This window comes from Sarcophilus harrisii, chromosome 5 (genome assembly GCF_902635505.1).
Source record: "Sarcophilus harrisii chromosome 5, mSarHar1.11, whole genome shotgun sequence".
NCBI lineage: Eukaryota > Metazoa > Chordata > Mammalia > Dasyuromorphia > Dasyuridae > Sarcophilus > Sarcophilus harrisii.
The window spans coordinates 139,455,805-139,476,914 of record NC_045430.1 but is presented as its reverse complement, the minus strand read 5'-3'; the positions used below and the strand labels follow the sequence as shown (position 1 = coordinate 139,476,914).

General features: G+C 31.9%; 1 protein-coding gene across 6 annotated transcripts in view; it reads right to left on the bottom strand.

The window, feature by feature from the left end:
* Positions 1-4,782: 4,782 nt before the first annotated feature.
* PCLO (piccolo presynaptic cytomatrix protein) overlaps positions 4,783-21,110 on the bottom strand; it is a 513,527-nt gene continuing 497,199 nt past the window's right edge. For all 6 annotated transcript variants that reach the window (XM_031938652.1, XM_031938653.1, XM_031938655.1 and 3 more), the window contains 3 exons: positions 12,110-12,244; positions 11,290-11,435; positions 4,783-5,713 (listed from right to left, as the gene is read on the bottom strand). In XM_031938652.1, coding sequence (XP_031794512.1) covers positions 5,573-5,713; positions 11,290-11,435; positions 12,110-12,244 — 422 coding nt within the window. In that variant the 3' untranslated portion in view covers positions 4,783-5,572. The remainder of the gene's footprint in view (positions 5,714-11,289; positions 11,436-12,109; positions 12,245-21,110) is intronic.

Sequence of the window (21,110 nt, the reverse complement as noted above, 5' to 3'; positions counted from 1 at the left end):
TTATTATTATTATTTTTAGTAATCATCTTGAGGAATGTATTTGTGGTGTTGCATGAAAGAGCTGAATGAGTTCTCAGTTTCTGAGGTGACAAATTTTCACTTTCTTGGCATCAACTCTAAGGGAGAAGGTTTATTTTAAGAATTATGCAGGTTATTGACATCCTGTTGAATTGGACATTTCAGTGTTTTTCAGTCACTTTTGACTCTTTATGATCCCATTTAAGGTGTTCTTGTCAAAAATACTGGATTGGTTTGCCATTTCCTTCTCTATATTATTTTATAGATAAGAAGATAGGAAAATAGGGTCATACTCTTGACAAACTTTGCTTAAGGTTACATAGTTTCTGAAATCATAATTGAACTTGGGAAGATGAGTCTTCCTTTTTCAGGTTCAGCACACTCTATTGAACCTACTGTATAATAAAGACTATTCCTATATACCTTCAGCATCTCCAAATTATCATCTCTAAGATATGTTTCTAAAATCTTTTTGGATCCCTGAGAAGTATGATGACTATAAAAGAATTGAATAATGAAAATGCTCATGAAACTAGGACTTAAAACCTAATAATGTTTCCTTACCAGTAACTTTTTATTTAAAAATGGAAAGATGGATAATGAAATACTTAAATGAAATACTTAAAAATAATTTTTGCTGTTTAGGAAAGGTCATACCACGTATATTTGTCATTTAAGAGTCATCCTTTCTTTATTGTACCATCTTAAAATAGGTTTTCATTTAGTGTGTTAATGATGAGTAACAGCAGAGTTGATGTTTTCACTATTTATTTGTTAGACTGGGGGAGCAGCCTTTGTATAACACAACTTGCATAAATTCTCAAGATACATCCTGTATACAACCACAAAACCATGACAGGGATTTTTACATAGAGTGGAAACTAAAACAGATTTACAAGCATTGTCTTTGTACAATTCTCATACATTTTATGTTTTAATTTATACAACTTTTAGAACAAGGCTTTTTGATTTTTTTTTTGTTTTGTTTTTCCAGAGAAATCTCAGAAGTAAAATTTATAAATGGAAAAGAAGATATCAAATCACTATCACTGCATGCAACATTCAATTTAGAAACATGACATTTTTTCAAGGATATTTTCTTAATTAAAAAAAAATTGGACAGCTGGAATGCTGTATGTTTTTCTTTTTTGATAAGATATTGTCATGGTAGCACCTGAGCACATCACTGAACAAATATACAGACACTGTCAAATAATATTCACATTCACATGCTGAATGCTGGATGAAATTAATAATCCAAACTCGTCTGTTTTACAAAATGTATAGTTATATACAGTGTAACAAATTAAGAAACTGCTCTTTCAAACTACCTACTATTATTTAAGGATTTTTAAATGATTTTAAGTTCCCCAGGTAACTTTTTTAAACAAATAAAACGGAACATACAGAAAACATTAAAATGTGTATTATAACTTAGATTATCCATTTACTCATTCACTCTAGTCTTTTTTAAGCAAACGCAATTAATCATTTGAAAGAAACAACTGAATCATCTGATTTGTATTTATTGAACATTCTCTCCTTTTCATTTCAGTTCCAAGTTCAGTCACATATCTTCAATTCATTTGTTAGACATAGATGTATATACATGTATAGATATAGTTGGCAGAATTTGGGATAATAGACACTGTAGCAATGAAAATAAGTCCTTTAAAATATTAAGTATGATTTAAATAATAAAAAAATACTATAAACATCTTTATGATATCTTCATGAAACTAAACATTGATCAAATAATTTCTATTAAATTGGGCACAATAGCTTTTTATACTATAGATGCTTACTTATATCTCCACACTACTCTCACCACACCCACTCCCACCATTATTCCTATAGTAAGAATCCATTTTAGCTGGTTACCAGCTACGTTATTCCCACAAAATGACCATTTCAAGATGTGTATGTGTGATCTACAAAACTTACTTCACTTATGTCTTGAAACATGGATTTGGTTAATAAGTTAGTTAGATGTAAAAATATGGGTACTATTAAGAAGCAGATCCTATATTCCTTTATTCTGCTCCTGGATCCTGTCTCTTTACACTGTGAAATAGTAAATGAGTAACATATTCATAGTAATGTCCTGCTTCTATCCCCATCCATATATATTAATAAAGACTATATCATGAAGCCTTGTAAACACTCACACTGTGCTTTTGCTCAGATTTCAGCATGTTTTCATAGCTCCTTGGTTTAAGATCTAATGCAATCTCAATATTTCATGATTAAGTGGATTTGTGGGAAAAATCAAAATTCCTCTGAAGAACCTGAAAGATGTACTTATTCAGGCAAATGTTGTAGAAGTATATTGTTTAGATCAATAAAAAATTAGTTAATCAGAGATCATAAATTCCATCACCACTAAGAAGTCAGTGGAAGGATAAATATGTAGAACTGGAAACCTATGCTGTGATATATATAAAAAAAAATACCAAGAGTTTTATTTTTTATTTTAAAATGAAATTATTTCATTTTATGGAGGATAGTTAACTTCACTCAGAAGAAATGCATTCACATAATCAGTGTTGCATAGAATAATTCCAGAACAACCTAAGGATTTTTGGTCAACTGCAACTTTGGCACTCGTTAGAAGCATCTTACATCACACATTCTGAATTCACGCTAACATATACCCCTCCAAGATGATCTCTGTCACTGAATGTACTAAATGACTTGACTGCTACTAGTCTCCAGGAACTGTTGAGCCACCCAGAATGAAAATAATTTTAATACATTTGATAAGAGATGATGAAGGGACATCCCTTTGTTTGATAATCTCTACTACTTTATTGGTTAAATGGAGATCATATTTTGAAGTCAAATGATTGGTATGAGCCAATCATTTTTTATAATGTTTAGTTCTCATGAGTACAAGATGACCAGAGAGACTGAGAGTGCCAGAGTTAACCAAGATCCTATTAGTTTAGCTTTCAGGGAATCTAGAAGTGACATTTTATGTCAGAAAAGCTTATTAAGCTACTTTTCTCAAATAAAGAATGTTGATTATAGACTCCCATATCACAGTAACTCCTGCTGAAAATTTCCATAGCAACCATCAGCAGGACTTGCAGTCACCAATACAAATGAAATTCTTGCAAGATCAAAATTGTCTTTGATCTTTCAAATACCTACATCTTATCCTTATTTCAATGTAGCTAAAAGCAGGATTTTTTATTATTTTTTTTTATTTTTTGGTGAAGGGTAGAGGTGGAGGGGATGTTGTTGGATAGAGAAGATATGATAACCTTCCAAGTAGGGCTGTAGGACAACTGGAGTAAATCCTTATTCTATTAATGCAAATAAAGTTTGTTGTAATGAATGATTTCCAGTTATTTTGAAGGTCCATGCAGAATCAAGAGCTCTAGTTAATATTAACTACAGAGAAAACTACATTTGAAATATGTATTCATTTGAAAAAAAAAAGCCACAATATTCAAAGTTAAAGTTGCTACTGTGAGAACTGTACTACCTCCTCTTCCCAGAGGAATATTGAATCTAAATTACAGCAGCAATTTTAAAGCAACAAACTTAGACTGAGTTGCTTAGCTCTGAAATTTTGCTTTAGAGACAAAGTGAGAGTGGAGTAAAAGATTTAACAAGGGAATAGTTCATTTGGCTTCAACTTTGCATATCCTGTCTATTTATATATATTTTAATTTTGGTTTTTTTTCCCAAATGGGTAAATGAAAAATAATACTTTTGGAAAAGCATTTTCCACCTTATATATAAAATGAGATTTGAAGGTGATGTTATTTTCTTTTTAGCCAATATAAAGTGATTTTTTTAAGGGGTAAGAAGGCTTTTAGTGTGTCTTGGAAGGAGAGACTCAACATGTTTGACCCTTATTCATTATATTTGTATAGCTCTTTATATTGTGCAAAGTGCTTTCGTGTATATGGCCTACTTTTATCCTAACAACAACCCTGTGAGGTAGGAAAGGAAGCTATTAAGATCATCATTATACACAAGACATGGGCACACAATGAAGTTTAGTGACTTGCTTAAGATTATACAAGGAATCATTGTCAGAACTCGGACTAAAACCCAGTTTTTTTCTAAATTCTAGTACTAGATTATTTTCCACCCGATCCAAGATATTGAATTTAGACCATTTTGTTCAATATTTAAAGAAATGAATTATCCATCTTCTGGTGTCAAAATCCTCACTCAAATAGAATAAAATTTTTAAACTTGGTATTTTGAATAGTCACACTATACAATTTTTCCAAGTTTCCCAGTAATGAATTTGACCAAAATGAAGTAGGGAAGCAGAAGTATGATAGAAAGGTAGGCTTCTGATGTTAGGATTTTCATGCTATTATATATATATGTATATATATATATATAATATGTATATACATATACATATTTTTTAAAGATTTAATGACAAGAGTAAAAAGTCATCCCAATTTATTTTCCACTACAGAGAGACTAATATAAAATTTATTTGAGGGAAATATTTTTGTCTCCTAATATGCCACTCAATAGAAATTAAATCTATAGGATAATTAATTTATTTTCAGTTCCACAAAGAATAGGCTCTCATGCATTCTAACTCATACAAGACAAGTTAAATCGTCCTTTGGTACATATAGCCTATATTATTATTATTCAAATAGTCTTCTCCAAAGACTAAATTATGGGAAAATAAATAATCTTCTATATTTTTGTGATAGGTCACTGGGATTATTTTGTTTTTGAGGCAAAATTCTTCACTACCAAGTCATTCATGTCTGTTTTTCCAGGATAGCAGCTCATTTGTACAATAAATAATATCGCCTTTTTAATATTCCATTTAATTTCTATTCTGGGCTATCTTCAGTATAAATCATGTCAACCTTTGCCAAAAATGTGCTTTCATAATATAGGTTTCAAGAATGGTGCTTTACACCATGAAATCTCCTTTGAGCTCATGCTCCAAGGCATATATATATATATACATATACATATATATATATATTTAATTCATAAAAATAAAATCCACACCTCTGCCATGACTGTACACAAAACGGGATGAATCAATCCTGCAGTATACTCTTACCATAGTGAATAATCAGAGAGAGCCTAAGGTTCAGAGAAACTACTTCTATAGTTTTGAAAAGTGAGATTTATAAAGTCAGTCCTTTGTTTTCACCCCCGATGCCTTTGCATAAAAAACATCATTGTGTTACATTGCAAACCATATTGATCTTTGAACCATCACTTTCAGCGTCAGAGCAGCTCCAAGTAATCACATTGCCTTCAGCATTCAACTTCTTCCATAGTTCCTATTGGTGACCATGAGAAGTCTTATATCAACAAGGCTTCCTTTCTTTAAATCATATATCCTTTTAATTGGGATCCCAGAGCTGCCTGTTGACTTCATCAACAACAAGTTTACAAGGTTGAAGATTCATCATCTGATCTTCCCACTTGTCTTTTTTTTCCTTCTGAAAGCCTAGTTAAACACAATAGTATCAATCTATAGAACTGATTTGATGCTCTTTATAGAAGATAATAGTCTGTAAAGTTCTAAAGCCTAACCAGACTCTCTTCAATGTGTTTGAGTAGGACTGACCAAGAGTTTGTGCCAGTTTACTATTCTTTTCCTTAAATCCACTTTGTCAAGCCAGATATAAGCTTCACCAATTAATGTCTTTTTCATAAACTTCCCTCCATTGGAGACGAGCAAAATCTAGAAGACAGAAAGTCAGAAATTTACTTTATCTTATTCTAGATAATTCATATCAATTCAACATATAGTTATTAAGCCATCACTATAAGCAAGCCATTTGAAAGACATTTTTCTCACTGTGGGAGAAAAAGATAAAGATGAAAAAGGGGCATGGAAGAATTACAATAACAAAGAAATCCTCAGAACACTTTAATGCTATAAATGAACTTTAATATTTCTTAATATTCCTTGAAACAAATTGTACATTCTTGAGGTTCTCACCATTCCAAACATAAATCTGTGTATGCTTAGATTAAAATAGATATACTAAACCAATGTGCAGGATACTTTATCAAACATCTTGGTTCCAGATTATGCAATATGAAATCAACTAGAATATTAATGCTAGAAAAATGAAATAGTCAATTTCATAAAACTAGATGATATTATTTTGCATTTTAATCTTCTGGAATTTTGCATCCATTAATGCTTAGTAAATTTTTATGGAATCTTAGTTGAATCTGTAGCATTGGTGTGGAATGACCTTTTGTCCTCTTTACCTATCATTATTTTGTTTTTCTAAAATTTTCATATCATGTCTAACTCTAACCATGACCCTGGTTGGGGCTTACTTGATAAAGATTCTAGAATGACTTGTCATTTCCTTTTCCAGCCCATTTTACAAATGGAGGAACTGAGGGAAACCAGTTAAGCAAACTGGCTAGAGTCACACAGTTAATGTGTCTGAAACCAGATTTGAATTCAGGAAAATAAATCTTTCTGATTCCAGCCCTATTATTCTATATATTGTGCCACCTAACTGCCTCCTCTTTGCCTATCAAAAAATCTTGCTTATGCTTAAAAGACTCATTAAATATTGATAAGGCACTCTACTAGGCATTATGTAAAGATAGTACGATTAGAGATAGATTGCCTTATTTTTCAGTTGGCTCCTGAGATAAGTCTCATCTTTATCATAATTTTAGGAAAAAAAGGTTTGAGGGCAATATCACCCAATGAGTCATATTTCAACCTTCATGAGAACCAAGAAAATATGGAGATTAGTTAAGAATTGTAAGGAGGTAGATAGCATATTTGAAATCAGTTAGAAGAGATATACTCTGAGAATTATCCCAGATTTGTTCCTCAGGGAAGACTGAGTCAACTAAGTCTCAAGACTTCTGTAATTAAATTCCTGGCTTTACCAGCTGAAAGATTTGCTTCCCCTGATTTCTGGAAGTCAAGAAAAAATAAATATAAAGTCTCGGCATCATGCTTAGATTAAGGAAGTTAGTCTCCTTCTCTGTAGTAGAAGTTATCTTCTTTATTGATATTTAAAGATTAGAACAGACAGAGCCCTTTTGTGTTTTATACAAAAAGTTGAGAAAAGAGAAAAGGAAGTTGTTTGGCTTTCCTGTATTAGGTAAGGGCTGATGGGGTAAGAAAGACATATCATTTCCCTCTTGATTTTCAAGCATACCTTCAAATATAAGGGGAATGAAATTGTACTTTAAAAGGCATTGGGGGGGAAAAAAACCCCCAACAACCTACTATTTATTTAATTTTTTTTCTTTCTATATAGCTAGAATCACACCAAGTAGAGATTCATTTCAGTAAATTTTGTACTCTGATAGGATTAATGAGGTAGGCTAAGTCATTTGCTCCTAAAGTTTAAATTAGTTTAATCAGAAAGCTTTATTCATTATAAGTTATTTCTGTGCAACAGTTGTGTTGTAGACTTCTTGGGTCTGAGGGTAAGCTGGGTTGGGAAATAGACAAAGTTCACAGAGGACACAATCATAGAACTTAATAATTCAGTAGAGGGAATAAATAACAAGTATGAATAAACCATATTACTAAATAAAATCTAATTGTATTAGAAAGGTACAAATTCAGTGCTTTGTGCAGTCCAAGTGGAACAAGATCATGATCAGCTGGTGGATCAGGGAAGACATCCTTGAGGAGATATACTTTGATTTGGATTATAAAGGAAAATTAGAATTTCCTTATGTAAGAGGTAGAGAAAGGGGATTCCAAGGATGACAAGTAATCCAATTTGAGTGGCAAAAGAATAGATGGAGGAGGAGTCTAATACTTTGAAATTTTGTCACCACAAAATTCCTGTTATTATAGCCCATTGTCACAGTAAAAAATCACTATTAAGAAAAATTTTGAACTTCTGTCCTGGCTGAGTTAATCTCAGGATTTATATGTTATGATTTGACAAGAAAACGACAAATTCCAAAACTTTACCTAAAAAGGCTGACAAGGTTAAATTGATCTCCTTGCTGTCTAAGGGACTTTCAAAAGTCTTCTCCAGCAAGGCTATTAGAACCAGTTCTGCAGTGTTTAGCTTTCCTTAGTCCAACTCCATACACTGCTACTGGAAAAATCATAGCTTTGACTGCATGGACCTTTGTTGGCAATGTGATGTCTCTGCTTTTTAGTATGTTGTCCAGAAGCTTTCCTTCTAAGGAACAAGTGTCTTTTAATTTCATGACTGCAGTTGCCATTTGTAGTGATCTTTGAATGCCAAAATATAAAATCTGCCACTGCTTCCATTTTTTCCTCCCTATATTTGCCAGAAGGTGATGGGACCAGTTGCGTGTGTGTGTGTGTGTGTGTGTGTATACCCACACACATACGCACATATAGTAGTTATTGTTTGTTTTTTAAAGTTATACTTCAAGACAGCTTTTACATTCTCTTCTTTCCACCCTTAAGAGGCTTCTTAATTCTTTACTTTCTGCCATCAGATTGGTATCATCTGAATATCTGAGATTGTTTTAAAATTGGAAAAGAAGAAAATTCTCATGTTATTTATTTCTCATGTTATTTATTTAACTTCTATGCTGAGTACATAATACAAAATTCCAAGTTAGCTTAATTAAAAGCTGGAATTAATGTTGCTGGGAGAATTATCAACAATCACTTGTTCCATGTTCAGTTCCAAATGTTGCTTCCTAACACACATTTAAATTGCTTAGGAGACAAATAAGATGATGTGGTACTCTCATCTCTTTGGGGACTTGCCAAGTTTTGTTTCGATCCACACAGTCAAAGGCTTTAGTGTAGTCAATGAAGCAGAAGTTGATGGATTTTTGTTTGTTTCTTTTCTTTTCTTTTTCTGAAACTCCTTTACTTTCTCCAAAATCTGAATTTTAGCAATTTGGTCTCTAGTTCTTCTACCTCTTTGAAAACCATACTATGTATCTAGAGCCAAATATCCTGGAAAGTGAAGTCAAGTAGGGCTTATGAAATATTGTTAACAGTAAAGTTAGTGGAGGTAACAGATTTCCAGCTGAGCTATTAAAAATCCTACAAGATAATAACTATTAAAATCTGCACTCAATATCCCACCACATTTGGAAAACTCAAATAGTGACCACTGGATTGGAAAAGTTGAGTTTATGTCCCAGTCCCAAAGAAGGGAGATGCCAAGGAACATTCAAATTACTGAACAACTGTGCTTATTTCAGAGAGAAAAGAGTGTAGAGTGGAAGAAGAGGGTCAAATGTTATGTTGGGAGATATTAATTTTAATAAATCAGGATAGTATAAATATAAATAGTATTTATATCATAAATAAAAAGTATAAAAATAAATATATATGATATACTGGTATAAAATAGTATACAGATGAGTATAAATAGTATAAAATATGTAAATAATAATATAAATATAGCATAATAGTATAAAAATGAGATCATAGGATTTTAAATGTAAGACTAGAAAAACCTTTTAGGTCTTCTAATATATTCTACATGTAACTCAGTTTTTGAGCATACTTTGCCTAACATAGAGCCATCTGCATCCCACGTCATTTAAGTGGTGTAACTCCCTTTGATTGGTTGCCTGTATCTTTAAAACTGGGGAGATATTTGTGTCATCTGTATTCCTAGATTTACAAACCATTGCCACCAGCCATCCCAGCATGGAACCCTAAGATGGAGCTTGTTTCTTAGATTTTTCAAAAATCCTTCTACTGTGGTCTAGCTGCCCTGCCCTGTCCTACCTGCACTACTGGTTTCAAGTTTATCATGGCACAACCTCCTGAGTTCTGTGGAAATCACTGGCAATACCCCAGGGCAGATTTCTGGGAGCTGGAGTAAAAGAGGAAGGTATCTCTTCTCCCTTCCTCCCCACCCCAATGCAGTAACTAGTAGCACAGCTTCAGTCTCCCCAGTTTTGAAACTACAGGTAGCCAGGCAAAAGAAGCTATAATACCCATGTGGTGACTGTTCTTTGGTAAGCAGCATGCTCATATGCTAAGCTATATAGAGATAAAGAAATAAAGTTCCAGTGGGAGAATAAATAATTTGCCCAAGGGTTCACATAGCAAAGCCAGCATTAAAACCCAGGTTCTCTGATTGTAAATCTTCTATACCCTCTAATTTAAAACTTTAGATTTCTGAAATTCTCATTTACACAGGGATTAGGCTGGGTGTGCTAGCACTTGTATACGTTTCTGAGAATAGATTGTTAAATTTTCATTGTAGTCATTACACCTGGGAAATCAGCAAAGCTACAAATTAGGATTTGAGTTATTGTTTTGATGATCATCAGACAAGACAAGAATGGAGAAAAGTTAATATATATAAAATTATTGGGCACATTAAAAAAAAAAACAAACTAGAGAGCAAGCTGTGAATTATTTACCAACACATACTGGTCAGATTGCTTGTTTTATCTTTTTTTTGGGGGGGGAGAATCAATAGCCAGAAAATATTTATTAAGCACCTACTATGTTCCAATAGTCACTGTGCTAAGCATTGGAAGTACAAAGACTGCTTTAAAAAAAGTGCCTGCTCCCAAAGAGCTTACAACTTAATGGTAGGGGGAGAAACAACATGCAGAAAACTAAGAATGAACAGGATAGACACAGGATAAACTGGAGATAATCAACAGATGAAAGACACTAACATTAAGAGGGATCTGTGAAGATTTATTGTAGGTGGCGTTTTAGCTGCCAAGAAAAGCAATACTAATTTACTTGACAGTGAATTTCAAATAATGACTGCCCATCAATAAAATAAAGAAAGAGCAGGTCAATGAAATGGGGATACAATTAAAAAAAAAACTACAAAAGAACAAATTAAAAATCTCCAATCCTGAGAATCAAAGATCAGATTAATAAAATTGAATGTAAGAAAACCATTGAACAAATAAATGAAACTATATTCTGATTATGTGAGGAAAACTAAAAAGATAAGCCATTAGTTAATGATTTTAAAAAGAGAAAGAAGAAAAGTAAATTACTAATATCAAAAATGAAAAGGATGAATATATACCAGTGTTGTTTGTCTGCTCTAGAAGAGGACCATATCAGGGAGGTGATGCCATGACATGCAAATGAATTGGAATCAAGTGAGGAAGAGCTATATTAAGGTCATTGGCTTCACTTTCTCCTCTAGAATCATCTGGGTCCAGTTGGAGATGGTCCTTGCTTGTTTTATCTTTTAAAATGAGCTTATTTAAATCTTTGTCATAACTCATTGTATCTAAAATAATAAAATTATTTTAAGAATTAAAAAGACAAAATTATTTCAAATTCACACACACACACACACACACACACACATAGTTGTAGAGAATTACCTGAAGAGAATGTCCAGCAGGATTCAGGCTAAATCTAAATGTTTCATTGAATGAAGGTTCCCGATCATGCCTACATACTCTTGTCTTTTTCTTGATCACTCTTTTTTGGGTAGAAATGTTGACTACATACAGCTTCACATACAAATCTGTTGATAAGAATTTAGCTTTTTATTAAGTCCACTGCTGCCTCATTTGACCAATAATACTAAAGAACATTTTTTTAAAAATAGCACTTCACATACATTTGATCTTCACAGTAACTCTGAGAAAAATAATCCTATTATCACCTTTATTTTTCTGCTAAGAAAACTGAGTTTTTGAGAATTTAAAAGACTTACTGATAGTCACACAAACAGCAAATATCAGAGACAATATTTGAACTCCAATTCCTCCTGACTCCATGTCCAAATTTCTTTTTATTATAATATCTACCTCTACAAACTGTCCACTACCTAAAGAAATAAATTTTATAATGCTTCTTCCCTGAAATCTATAGTCTCATGATAATTTATATTAGAAAAATTAAGTATTAAATTAAATAACACCAATTTTCTCAAAAAAACAAATTTTTTATTTTTAGCAAGTATTGGTCTATATGTTTTAAAATATCAATAAAGCAAGAAATAGCAGTAATTGACTTAAATTTCAATAATAATTCAAGTTTTAACTAATTTTAGTTTTCATTAAGATCTTTAGTATCATATCCAATGTCCTCAAATGAGCTTTTTCACATATTACATATATCATATATATATATATATATATATATATATATATATATATATATATATATATATATATATATATATAAAATAGATACCTGGTAAATGATCAGGAGACTTAAATTTGTAGGTGATATTTCTGCATTGAAGGATCTCAACTATTAGCTGTTCTCCATCTGTTTTCATTTCTTTTTTCAGGGCAATCTTGATTTCTCCCATTACTTGTGTTTTAGCTGAAAGAGGTAATGCACAAACTTAAACAAAATTAAATATCTGTCATGAATAGATACTTGAAATGAATTAAATTACATTATAAATCACTGTCACACACAATTATGAGGAATTGCTAATTCAGCAACTTCTGGAAAATATGACCATATTTATTTATCATTAATCCTCATAGGAAATAAACTTTCATTTTAAGAAACACAAATCACTTTTTTTTTTTTTTTTTTTTTTTTTTGTAACTGAAGTGTTCCCAAAGACAAAAGGCAAAAATGTGTTTCTGGGGGTATATAAGTGACACAAAGTGAGCTCTGAGCATATGTGCCTTCCAGATATGCCTTCAATCCTTGCCATCACAGTGGAAACTGCTCAAGTCATATACTCTTCACATTTCTTTTTGCACAGATCTGAGATTTCATGGGAAACCTTTGACAGGAGGCGTGGAGGGCACAGTAACTGTTAGGCTGGAGGTAGGAAAATTATCACAGATTACATATGTATATGGATTACTGCCATCAATTTTTTGTTGGTATTTAGGCAATTTGCTGATTGCAGAATTTGATTAATTTCTTTACTGAGTTAATCAGCTATTTGACTGAAATAACCTTGATGTTTTGAAGTTTAAAGAAACTTTGGCATGTATCCTGGAACAACTTCTGTTTGTTTATCTTCTTCCCTTCTTCCAGTAATCAATACCAGCATTCAAATGGAAACCAAGCAATCTTCCACATCTTGCAATTTTTTTTTTTAACTAAATTGGTACCAGAATGAATTTTTCAGAGCTAAATCATGATTACAAAGTGGCAAACAAAGGAAGTATTTTGAACTATCACTACTTTAGAATTATTTTAAAGAAGGAATCAGATTGATCTGTGTGTCCATGGGGCAAGCCTCTACCTAACAGTAAATCTGAGATGTCTAGAGTCATAGAACACTCTCCTAACAAGCAGTTTCATTTTATTCTCTGATATCATGAAAAAATACACATAAATTTAACATTTCAGCATGAAATCATATAAAAAAGCTGTTTAGTAGAATCCAATATTTATAATTTAAAATTATATCTTGTATTTATCCTTTGTTCAATAAATTTTTTCTTACACATATAACTTGAATTTCATTCATTTTATAAAGAGATGAAAATATGCCTATATAAAAATAGAATATTTATGCTAATTCAGATGATATACATAGCTCATAGCACACAGTGTCTTTTTGTTGTTGTCATCTTTATTTTTTATTTTAACTCATCTGACAGATAATTCCTTCTTATTGATAAAGTAATCAGAAATTTCTAACTACAATTTTTGCTACCACTGTGTTTGTGAAATAATGAGCACTATTACAACATGCAATTTTATAAACTAGAAAAATACAAGTCAAGTCGAAAGATAGTAATCATTTTGTCTTAAAGTAATATACAGATGTACCTATAGAGGAAGGGGATGATTCTCCAAGTACTGTGTTTGTTGCTTTGTTACTTTATAATCATGATTCAGATTCTGATACTACCCAACTATGTAATTGTGGCTAAGTCCCTTGACCTCATTATAAACCTTAGCTTCCTCATTTGTAAAATAAGGTTGATAATAGCACCTATTTCACAAGACTGTTGTAAAGATCAATTGAGATACTATATGTAAAACACTTTGCAAAGCACAAATCTCTCTAAAAAATGATGTATTGTTACTATAAAGTGTTAGCAATTGTTCATTTTGGCTTTATTTCAATTGATCTTATTGATTATTTCTGATCTAATATGGGGAGAAAGTCTGATTGGCATCAGAAATAACTGATTCTATTGCATGACTATAGTTTTAAAAATAATAAAAATAACTTTATTTAAAACTCTACAGAAGAAAGCTTTGCACAGTGACTATGGGAAGAAAATTCTTATACTATAATAAAAATGTTGATATGGATATGCTTCACAGTACGTTTTTAGTAAAATGAAATTGAAATATATGTTATCAATAAAGCTGCAAAATTGGATTCAATTACCAAACATTAACCCAAAGGATATAAAAGCAACTTTAGGGAAGTTTCAAATGTATACACAATGTAATCACAATAATTTATCAAAGGAATCATACTTAGAGTTTTAAATTGACATCAAGAAGTTCTGCTTTTCCTTTCTATAATAAACCTCTTGTTGGCTCTAACACTGAAAGAATGCATAAATTCTGGGCTTGATCCTGTATTCAATTTAATGAATAACTTTTTTTTAAGTTCCTGTTGTGTACTGTATGATATCAACCTCTTTGTTTTTCATAGGTATGTTTAGGTCCTTTGATCACATTATGCTAAAACATTAATCAGAAAGTACTGAGCTTACTATTTTGGTAGATGTGCTATAGCTTGGTCTCTACTCTCACAGGGCTTGTAATCCATTTAAGAAGAAAAGACCAGTAGATATGAAAAAAATCAGCACACAGAATAGGACAATATATAATTAAGGGCTGAATTAGGTGATACAAATAATAGCTAACATTGGAGTGTGTTATCTCATTTGATGTTCAAAACAGTGCTGTGATGTAGGGACTGTTTCTGTCCTCATTCTACAGATAAAGACACGTAGAAAAGTTAAGTAATTTTCCCAGGATTGTATAAATAGTAAATGCTAGAGGCAGAATTCAAACTACCAACTATGCCACTTGCATACCTAAAAAGAAAAAAGTGAATATAACGAAAAGGACATTTATATATATATATTTTTCTGAATTCCTATTAATTATTATATTTTTTTGAAGCTAGCTTTTTGTACCTGGAAAATTGTCTAACCCAAAAGTTTAGAGTAGAGATCCAAATTCAGGGATCTCAGGGAAAGCAGACAGTTGTGAGGAATGCTTAGATTCTATACACATACACTCAAACCCCACAGAGTATTTCTTTTGAGAACAATTCAGGCCATGTTTGGGGGCTGCCCAGAATTTGGGTTTTTGGATTTCCTATTTCAGATTGAATGTTTATACTCACTGGATGATATACAGTTCAAATTGTTCTTTTCTGCAAACTGCCTAAAACCTATGTGAGGTCAATTAAATAAAAGTCCTTATTGTCCTGTATGAACTCTGTATGATTTAACTTCACCTTTCCCACTTGTCTCTTTTGCCAAATAACCTAATAAAATTCTTCCTAATACCTTTTTTTCCCCAGATATTGGGATTTGTTCTCATATCTAACATCAACTACTAGAAAAGGCAAATTTGAAAAAAAAAATGATTTGAAATTCGATTAGACTAATATGGTGAGCTTACATGATGAGTGACAATGATAATCAAGTAGAATTCAGCCTTGAAAAAATGATTGCAGTAGATTTAAAAATAATAATTAAAAATAGCTAATATTATATATAGTGCTGGTCACAGAACACACACTGTTCTAATTGTTGTTTTTATAAATATCTCATTTGATCTTCCAACAACCCTGGGAAGGTAGATGCTATTATCTCATTTTCACAGATGAGGAAACTGAGACATGTAGATTCTTGAATGATTAGACCTGGATCATACAGCTCGTAAATAAATATTTGAGGAACTACTGAAGAAGTTAAAATGTTTTAGGAATAATCATAACCTCTGCCTCCATATAGTTATAAAAGTCTAGGATAGAATTTAATTGAAATTCACTGCAATCTAAGAAATGATGAATATAAAAAGTTCAAAAACAATGGGAAGACATAAATTGATAAAGAGTCAAGTAAGCAGATTGAGGAAAACAATGTATGTAATAATTGTGACTATATAGATGGAAATAATAAAAAGATAAGTGAAAACTAACAGATATATTTATATGATATATAGATATGTTGAACAAGCTTATCCCCAAAGAAATGTTGAGAAAATGGATTTCCCTCCCTTGTTTGAAGAAGTGGATAACTGTAAGTGTGAAAGCCTGAATTTGTTAGAAAAATGAATATTGGTTAGTTTTGTTGGAGTGCTTTATAAAACTTGAAAGTTTTATCCTTGAAAGAATAATAGGAAATGATACATTTAGAAATGTAAATTAAATGAATTTTTTAATTGCTGAAAATTTAAAAAAAGCTTAGGTGAATCCTAGGCAGTTCTTAGTATTATAGAATCAAAGTATTTACAATTGAAAAATCACTTTTGCTTATATCTAATAATGAGACCCAGCAAGAATGCCCTTGATGAAGATAATAGAACTGATGAAGAGAATAGAACAGAATGCTTTCATCTATGTAGATGACATTAATTAAGAGATATAGAGAATATAAGATGCTATACTATTCCATACAAAAAGACATTTGATGTGATAGAAAAATGTACCACTTGAAGCTTTCCTTCAACAATATGTCTTCAGTGTGCACATTAAAATCATATAAGATTCATTGTCAGATTTAATAACAAAGATAGATTTCTTCACTGACTTTTATCTAGTTTAGCATAGTGATTAATGATTCTCTAGTTCAATATGATTGATTTAATCTTACAACAAATAATGGTTTCCTAATGATATAATGATTGGTTTATGCTCAGTGTAGAACATATAAGCTAGGAGCCTCAGCCAGATTCATTCAGAGCTAGAGAAGACAAAAGAATTTGAGGTGGGAACTCAAGCTCTCGGAGCCAAGGAGAGAGATACATTTCCATCTTCATCTTCACCAGAGAGGTGGCAGGTCTCCTCTTTAGCTTCTCCACTGAAACTAAGACTCCTGAAGGCCTTTAAGAGAGCTAGCTGGGCTTCAGGCAAGGAGACAATAGAGAATTTGGACTTTGGAATTCAACATCTGGCTATTTTTGTGGTGATTACTCTACTGAAAAGAAGGCTGCCCCAGAGACCTCCAGAAAACCACCAAGAACATTATATATAAATATAAATGTATATGTATATATGTGTGTGTGTATGTATTTTCTAATGTAAAGCAAAGTAAAGTATATGTAAAGGAAGTAAAGATTTTCTAATGTAATAGCAAGACATTCAAGAGGATTAAGGTGTAAATTAGAAAAATCACTACATCCTATCCCAGTTCCATTTCTAAAAGATATTTTTTTCCTTTGGCCATCAGTTTAGTTTTTTCTATCCTTGTCTCTGTCCCCATCTCTCTCTGTCCTTGTCACTGTTCTTGTCTCTTGTCCCATCATACACATATACACTCCCCACTCACCTCTCTACTATGTCCTTTCTCCTAGCAAAGTGCCATCTGTGGCATTTATACTTTCAGATGAATGAGTCTGACAACTGTTAGCACTCTTAGGGATAAATGCATTTTAATCTTATCTATGATCACAAAATGAAAAGCTTTACCCATTTAAAAGGGATTTCAGACTGCTTCTGTCCCTTGAAATTATACTTCAATATATTTGATTTGGGTTAATGTCACTGGAGTACTAAAAAGAATTGGAATTTAAATTTTAAGGAAAGCATCATGTGCTGCTATCTAGCAATGTTTTTTAGGGTGGAGAATGAAATTAAATATATGGGAAAACTCACTTTCTTACTCTTCTGAGCTGATAAATTGAAGCCACATTCTTTCCAACTATCTCAATTCCTTCATCCTGGGAAATGCCAGTTTGTAAATTTCCTTTTCTCCACAAAATCCTCTGGCTCCTACTCATTCTTCAGGGATTAGAGATTTTTTTGGAATGACTTCTCCCAGCCAACTATTCTACCACCACAACAAAGAGCTCATTGAGTCTACATAATAAATACATTTATTCTAAATAATAAAGGAAAACACCAGATTCATGTTAAGTTCTGCCCTTTGGGAAGCTAATCAAAAATTATTAATAAAATTATAAATGTGATGGTACATACCTTTAGCTAGAGAAGCCTCCAGCAAACCACCCTAATATTTTGGATAGAAATATCAATCTCTGATCTGGCAAAATTCTTTGTGTTCAAAGTAGTGACTATCATTGTTCAGTCATATAGTTGTATCTGGCCCTTCATGATCTCATGGATCATAGCATGCCGATATTGTCCACAAAGTTTTCTTGGCAAAGATATTGGAATCGTTTGCTATTTTCTTCTCCAGTGCTTTAAGATAAATGGCAGTTAAGTGACTTTCCCGGTCTGACACAGTTCAAAAGTGTCTGAGGATGAATTTGAAATTGGGTCTTTTTGATTCTGGGCCCAGAGTTCTATCTTCTAACCTTGCTGCCTCCAAGGTAGTCACTAGTCTGCCCCATTTTCCCTTTTCTGAGCTTGAAATGTAAATAAATAAAATTTAAGGTATAGTTTACAATTTTACATCCTTATGTTCTTTTAAGTCATTTTGAGAAAATTACCAGAAACACAGGGTTGGGGAAGGGTGAGTTGGAGAGAGTGAAAGCTTTTTATAAATTTTTTCTTAGTTTTTAAAGTGAGAGCTGTCACTCTGCTTCAATCTAAGTTGTCTTTTGGGAAACATATACAGCAAGATACCTGAAAGCAGGTATTCTGTCTTTCCTATCTCTAGTTCTGCTTGGCCATTGCCTCCTACTGAGGAGAAAGAAAAAGACTTTACTTTCATTAATCTTTCCTCCTTGTCTGTCTTTTCTGAGACACTAATTTTTCAAGCACCTGCATTCTGTCCCTCTAAATCTCAAATTGGAATTCCCAGTGAGGCCCCAGCAAGAGGGGCAGGCTAAGACCCATCTGAAAAATAAATATTTTTTTTTAGAATTGAGTGCCTTATAACACTACAGAACTAAAAGTATCCAATTTGTCATCACTCATTTTGTGATTTGGTACAATTCACCTGATCTCATCTGCTCTCCATTGATCTCATCAGAGAGCTGAAGGAATTAAGGGATCTCAAGCATTCCATCCAGTTCTAGGGATAATTCTCTGAAATTTCTAACCTAAGTTATCTTTATTTTGTACTAGTATACTGTCCTTTTAGAGAGCATAGTTTTTATCCAGATCTTTTCCCCTTCTAGATTGCTTCTCTGCAATTTACTTTTGACTTTCTCAATTTCAGTTTTGCAAATTTGAATTCATTAATGTCTTCAGAGAATAATGAAGCTCCATTCAGGCCTCAATCCTATCTCTATGAAAAATCTGAATCAATACCCACAATCAGAAGGCAGTAAAGGGATTCTTTATGCTTTTTAACTTATTCTGCATGTGTACTTAAATTGCAAGTCAAAAAGATGTCTTTTTGTAAATATTGGCATTTTAAAATTGTCATGCAAATCAAGCTTTGCTCTTGAGACTTTTTGAACACTAACTCTAAAATACCCTAAATCCAAATATGTTAGCTGACTACACCAATGTTCCTCTTGAAAATCAAATATTATACAAATATTAGAGGGGAAAAAAAGCAAATAAACTTCCTTGCTGGTAAAGATAATACATTGACTAACACTTTGCTCTACTTGACCATAAAATAAATGTTATTTTTTTTAATCTTACCTATATTGGGATTATATTTCAAGCCACACTTTCTCAATGAAACCTTCTTTGATGACTCTATCTCAAATAACCATTTATCTTCTCCTATTATATTGATGAGATGTATCATGCTTAATGTACAAGCCAGAAATGTTTTCTAATTCACATGTATTAGATTTTAATTTTTAAAAAATTTGTTTGAAAGTTTTCTGAAGGTGTAGAGGGTTTAATTAATATTTCTCGTGTCCCCACCTGAAAACTATCATAATGCCAGATACAGATTAGACATAACCCCAAAATACTGATTGATTGGGTAACTATTTTATCTACCATAATTCATTTCTCTTTAAAGCTTTGAGCTGCAGTTCATTTGTGGGACAGTTGTAATTGGAAAAGACATAACTGAATCTATGCTGCACCATTCCCAAAATATGAACAATTTCCAAAAGAAGAATCGTAACTTATCAATAGTCTTATGAAAACATGTTCCAGATCACTAAAATTGAGAGAACTGCAAATTATAACTGTAAAATATAGGCTTAAAACCTTCGAACTAATAATAATTAAAAAATAAAAAAGAAATAATCATAACATCAATTGATTAAAAATCAATCGTAAACCAGATGTATTTTAATCATGTAATTTTATCAAACCACAAGATGCCTTTAGATTTTTCTCTTAACTTCATTATCTATGAATATACATATCAAAATTTCTAAATCGAAGGTATGAAGCATGGATTTTTAATACTTTTGGTCTTTAACAGTCTTTATATTTGTTTTCCTAGGTCTTTTACATCCTCTTATTTTTTTTTTTAAGTAATTTATTCTGCCAAAGGGAAAGCAAGTATGCAAGTTTTCATTAAAAGACTATTTCAAAGTAACCCAGATATAAGAGGATGTTTTGTACAATAAGACACTCATTCTGGTCTAATATAATTTTAACTGGTTTGTGAAAATGGGACAAGCATGGACTCTTTTTATACTCTGTTATATAAAGAAATACTTTCTGACTGAAAGCCAGAGAGAACATCATTTGAGAGAAAAAATAGATTTTTTTCTGATTAGTCTGCCCTAATGGTTTTGGTTTTTTTCTTCCTTTTAATATATACTTTCTAACATTCATTTTGCTAGGAGAGAAAATCACTAGACCTGCTATATCTTTTTCAGTTAAAAGCCTCCTTATATCCTGTTGTTGCTGTTTTTTAATACCATTATCAATTTTCAATAGACAGAAAGAAATATTAGCATAGATATAAGTCAATATCACTTGAATAAGTCTTTGTCTTCAAATTGATAACATTCAGGCTATTCATTGGAATTCTGAAATAAAATGCTAAAAATCTATAAATTTAAATTTCTTTGATAATGTAATAATAAAAGAAATCACTTTTTATTATGAAATTACTTAGCCCATTTTTCTATTCCACTTTTAAAATCCTAGTCTATGATTTCCTTGATTTCCTTCAGGAATTGTCCTAAATGGACATAACTAGATGATATTCATTCATAGGAGGTTAAATGTAGATGATGGTCC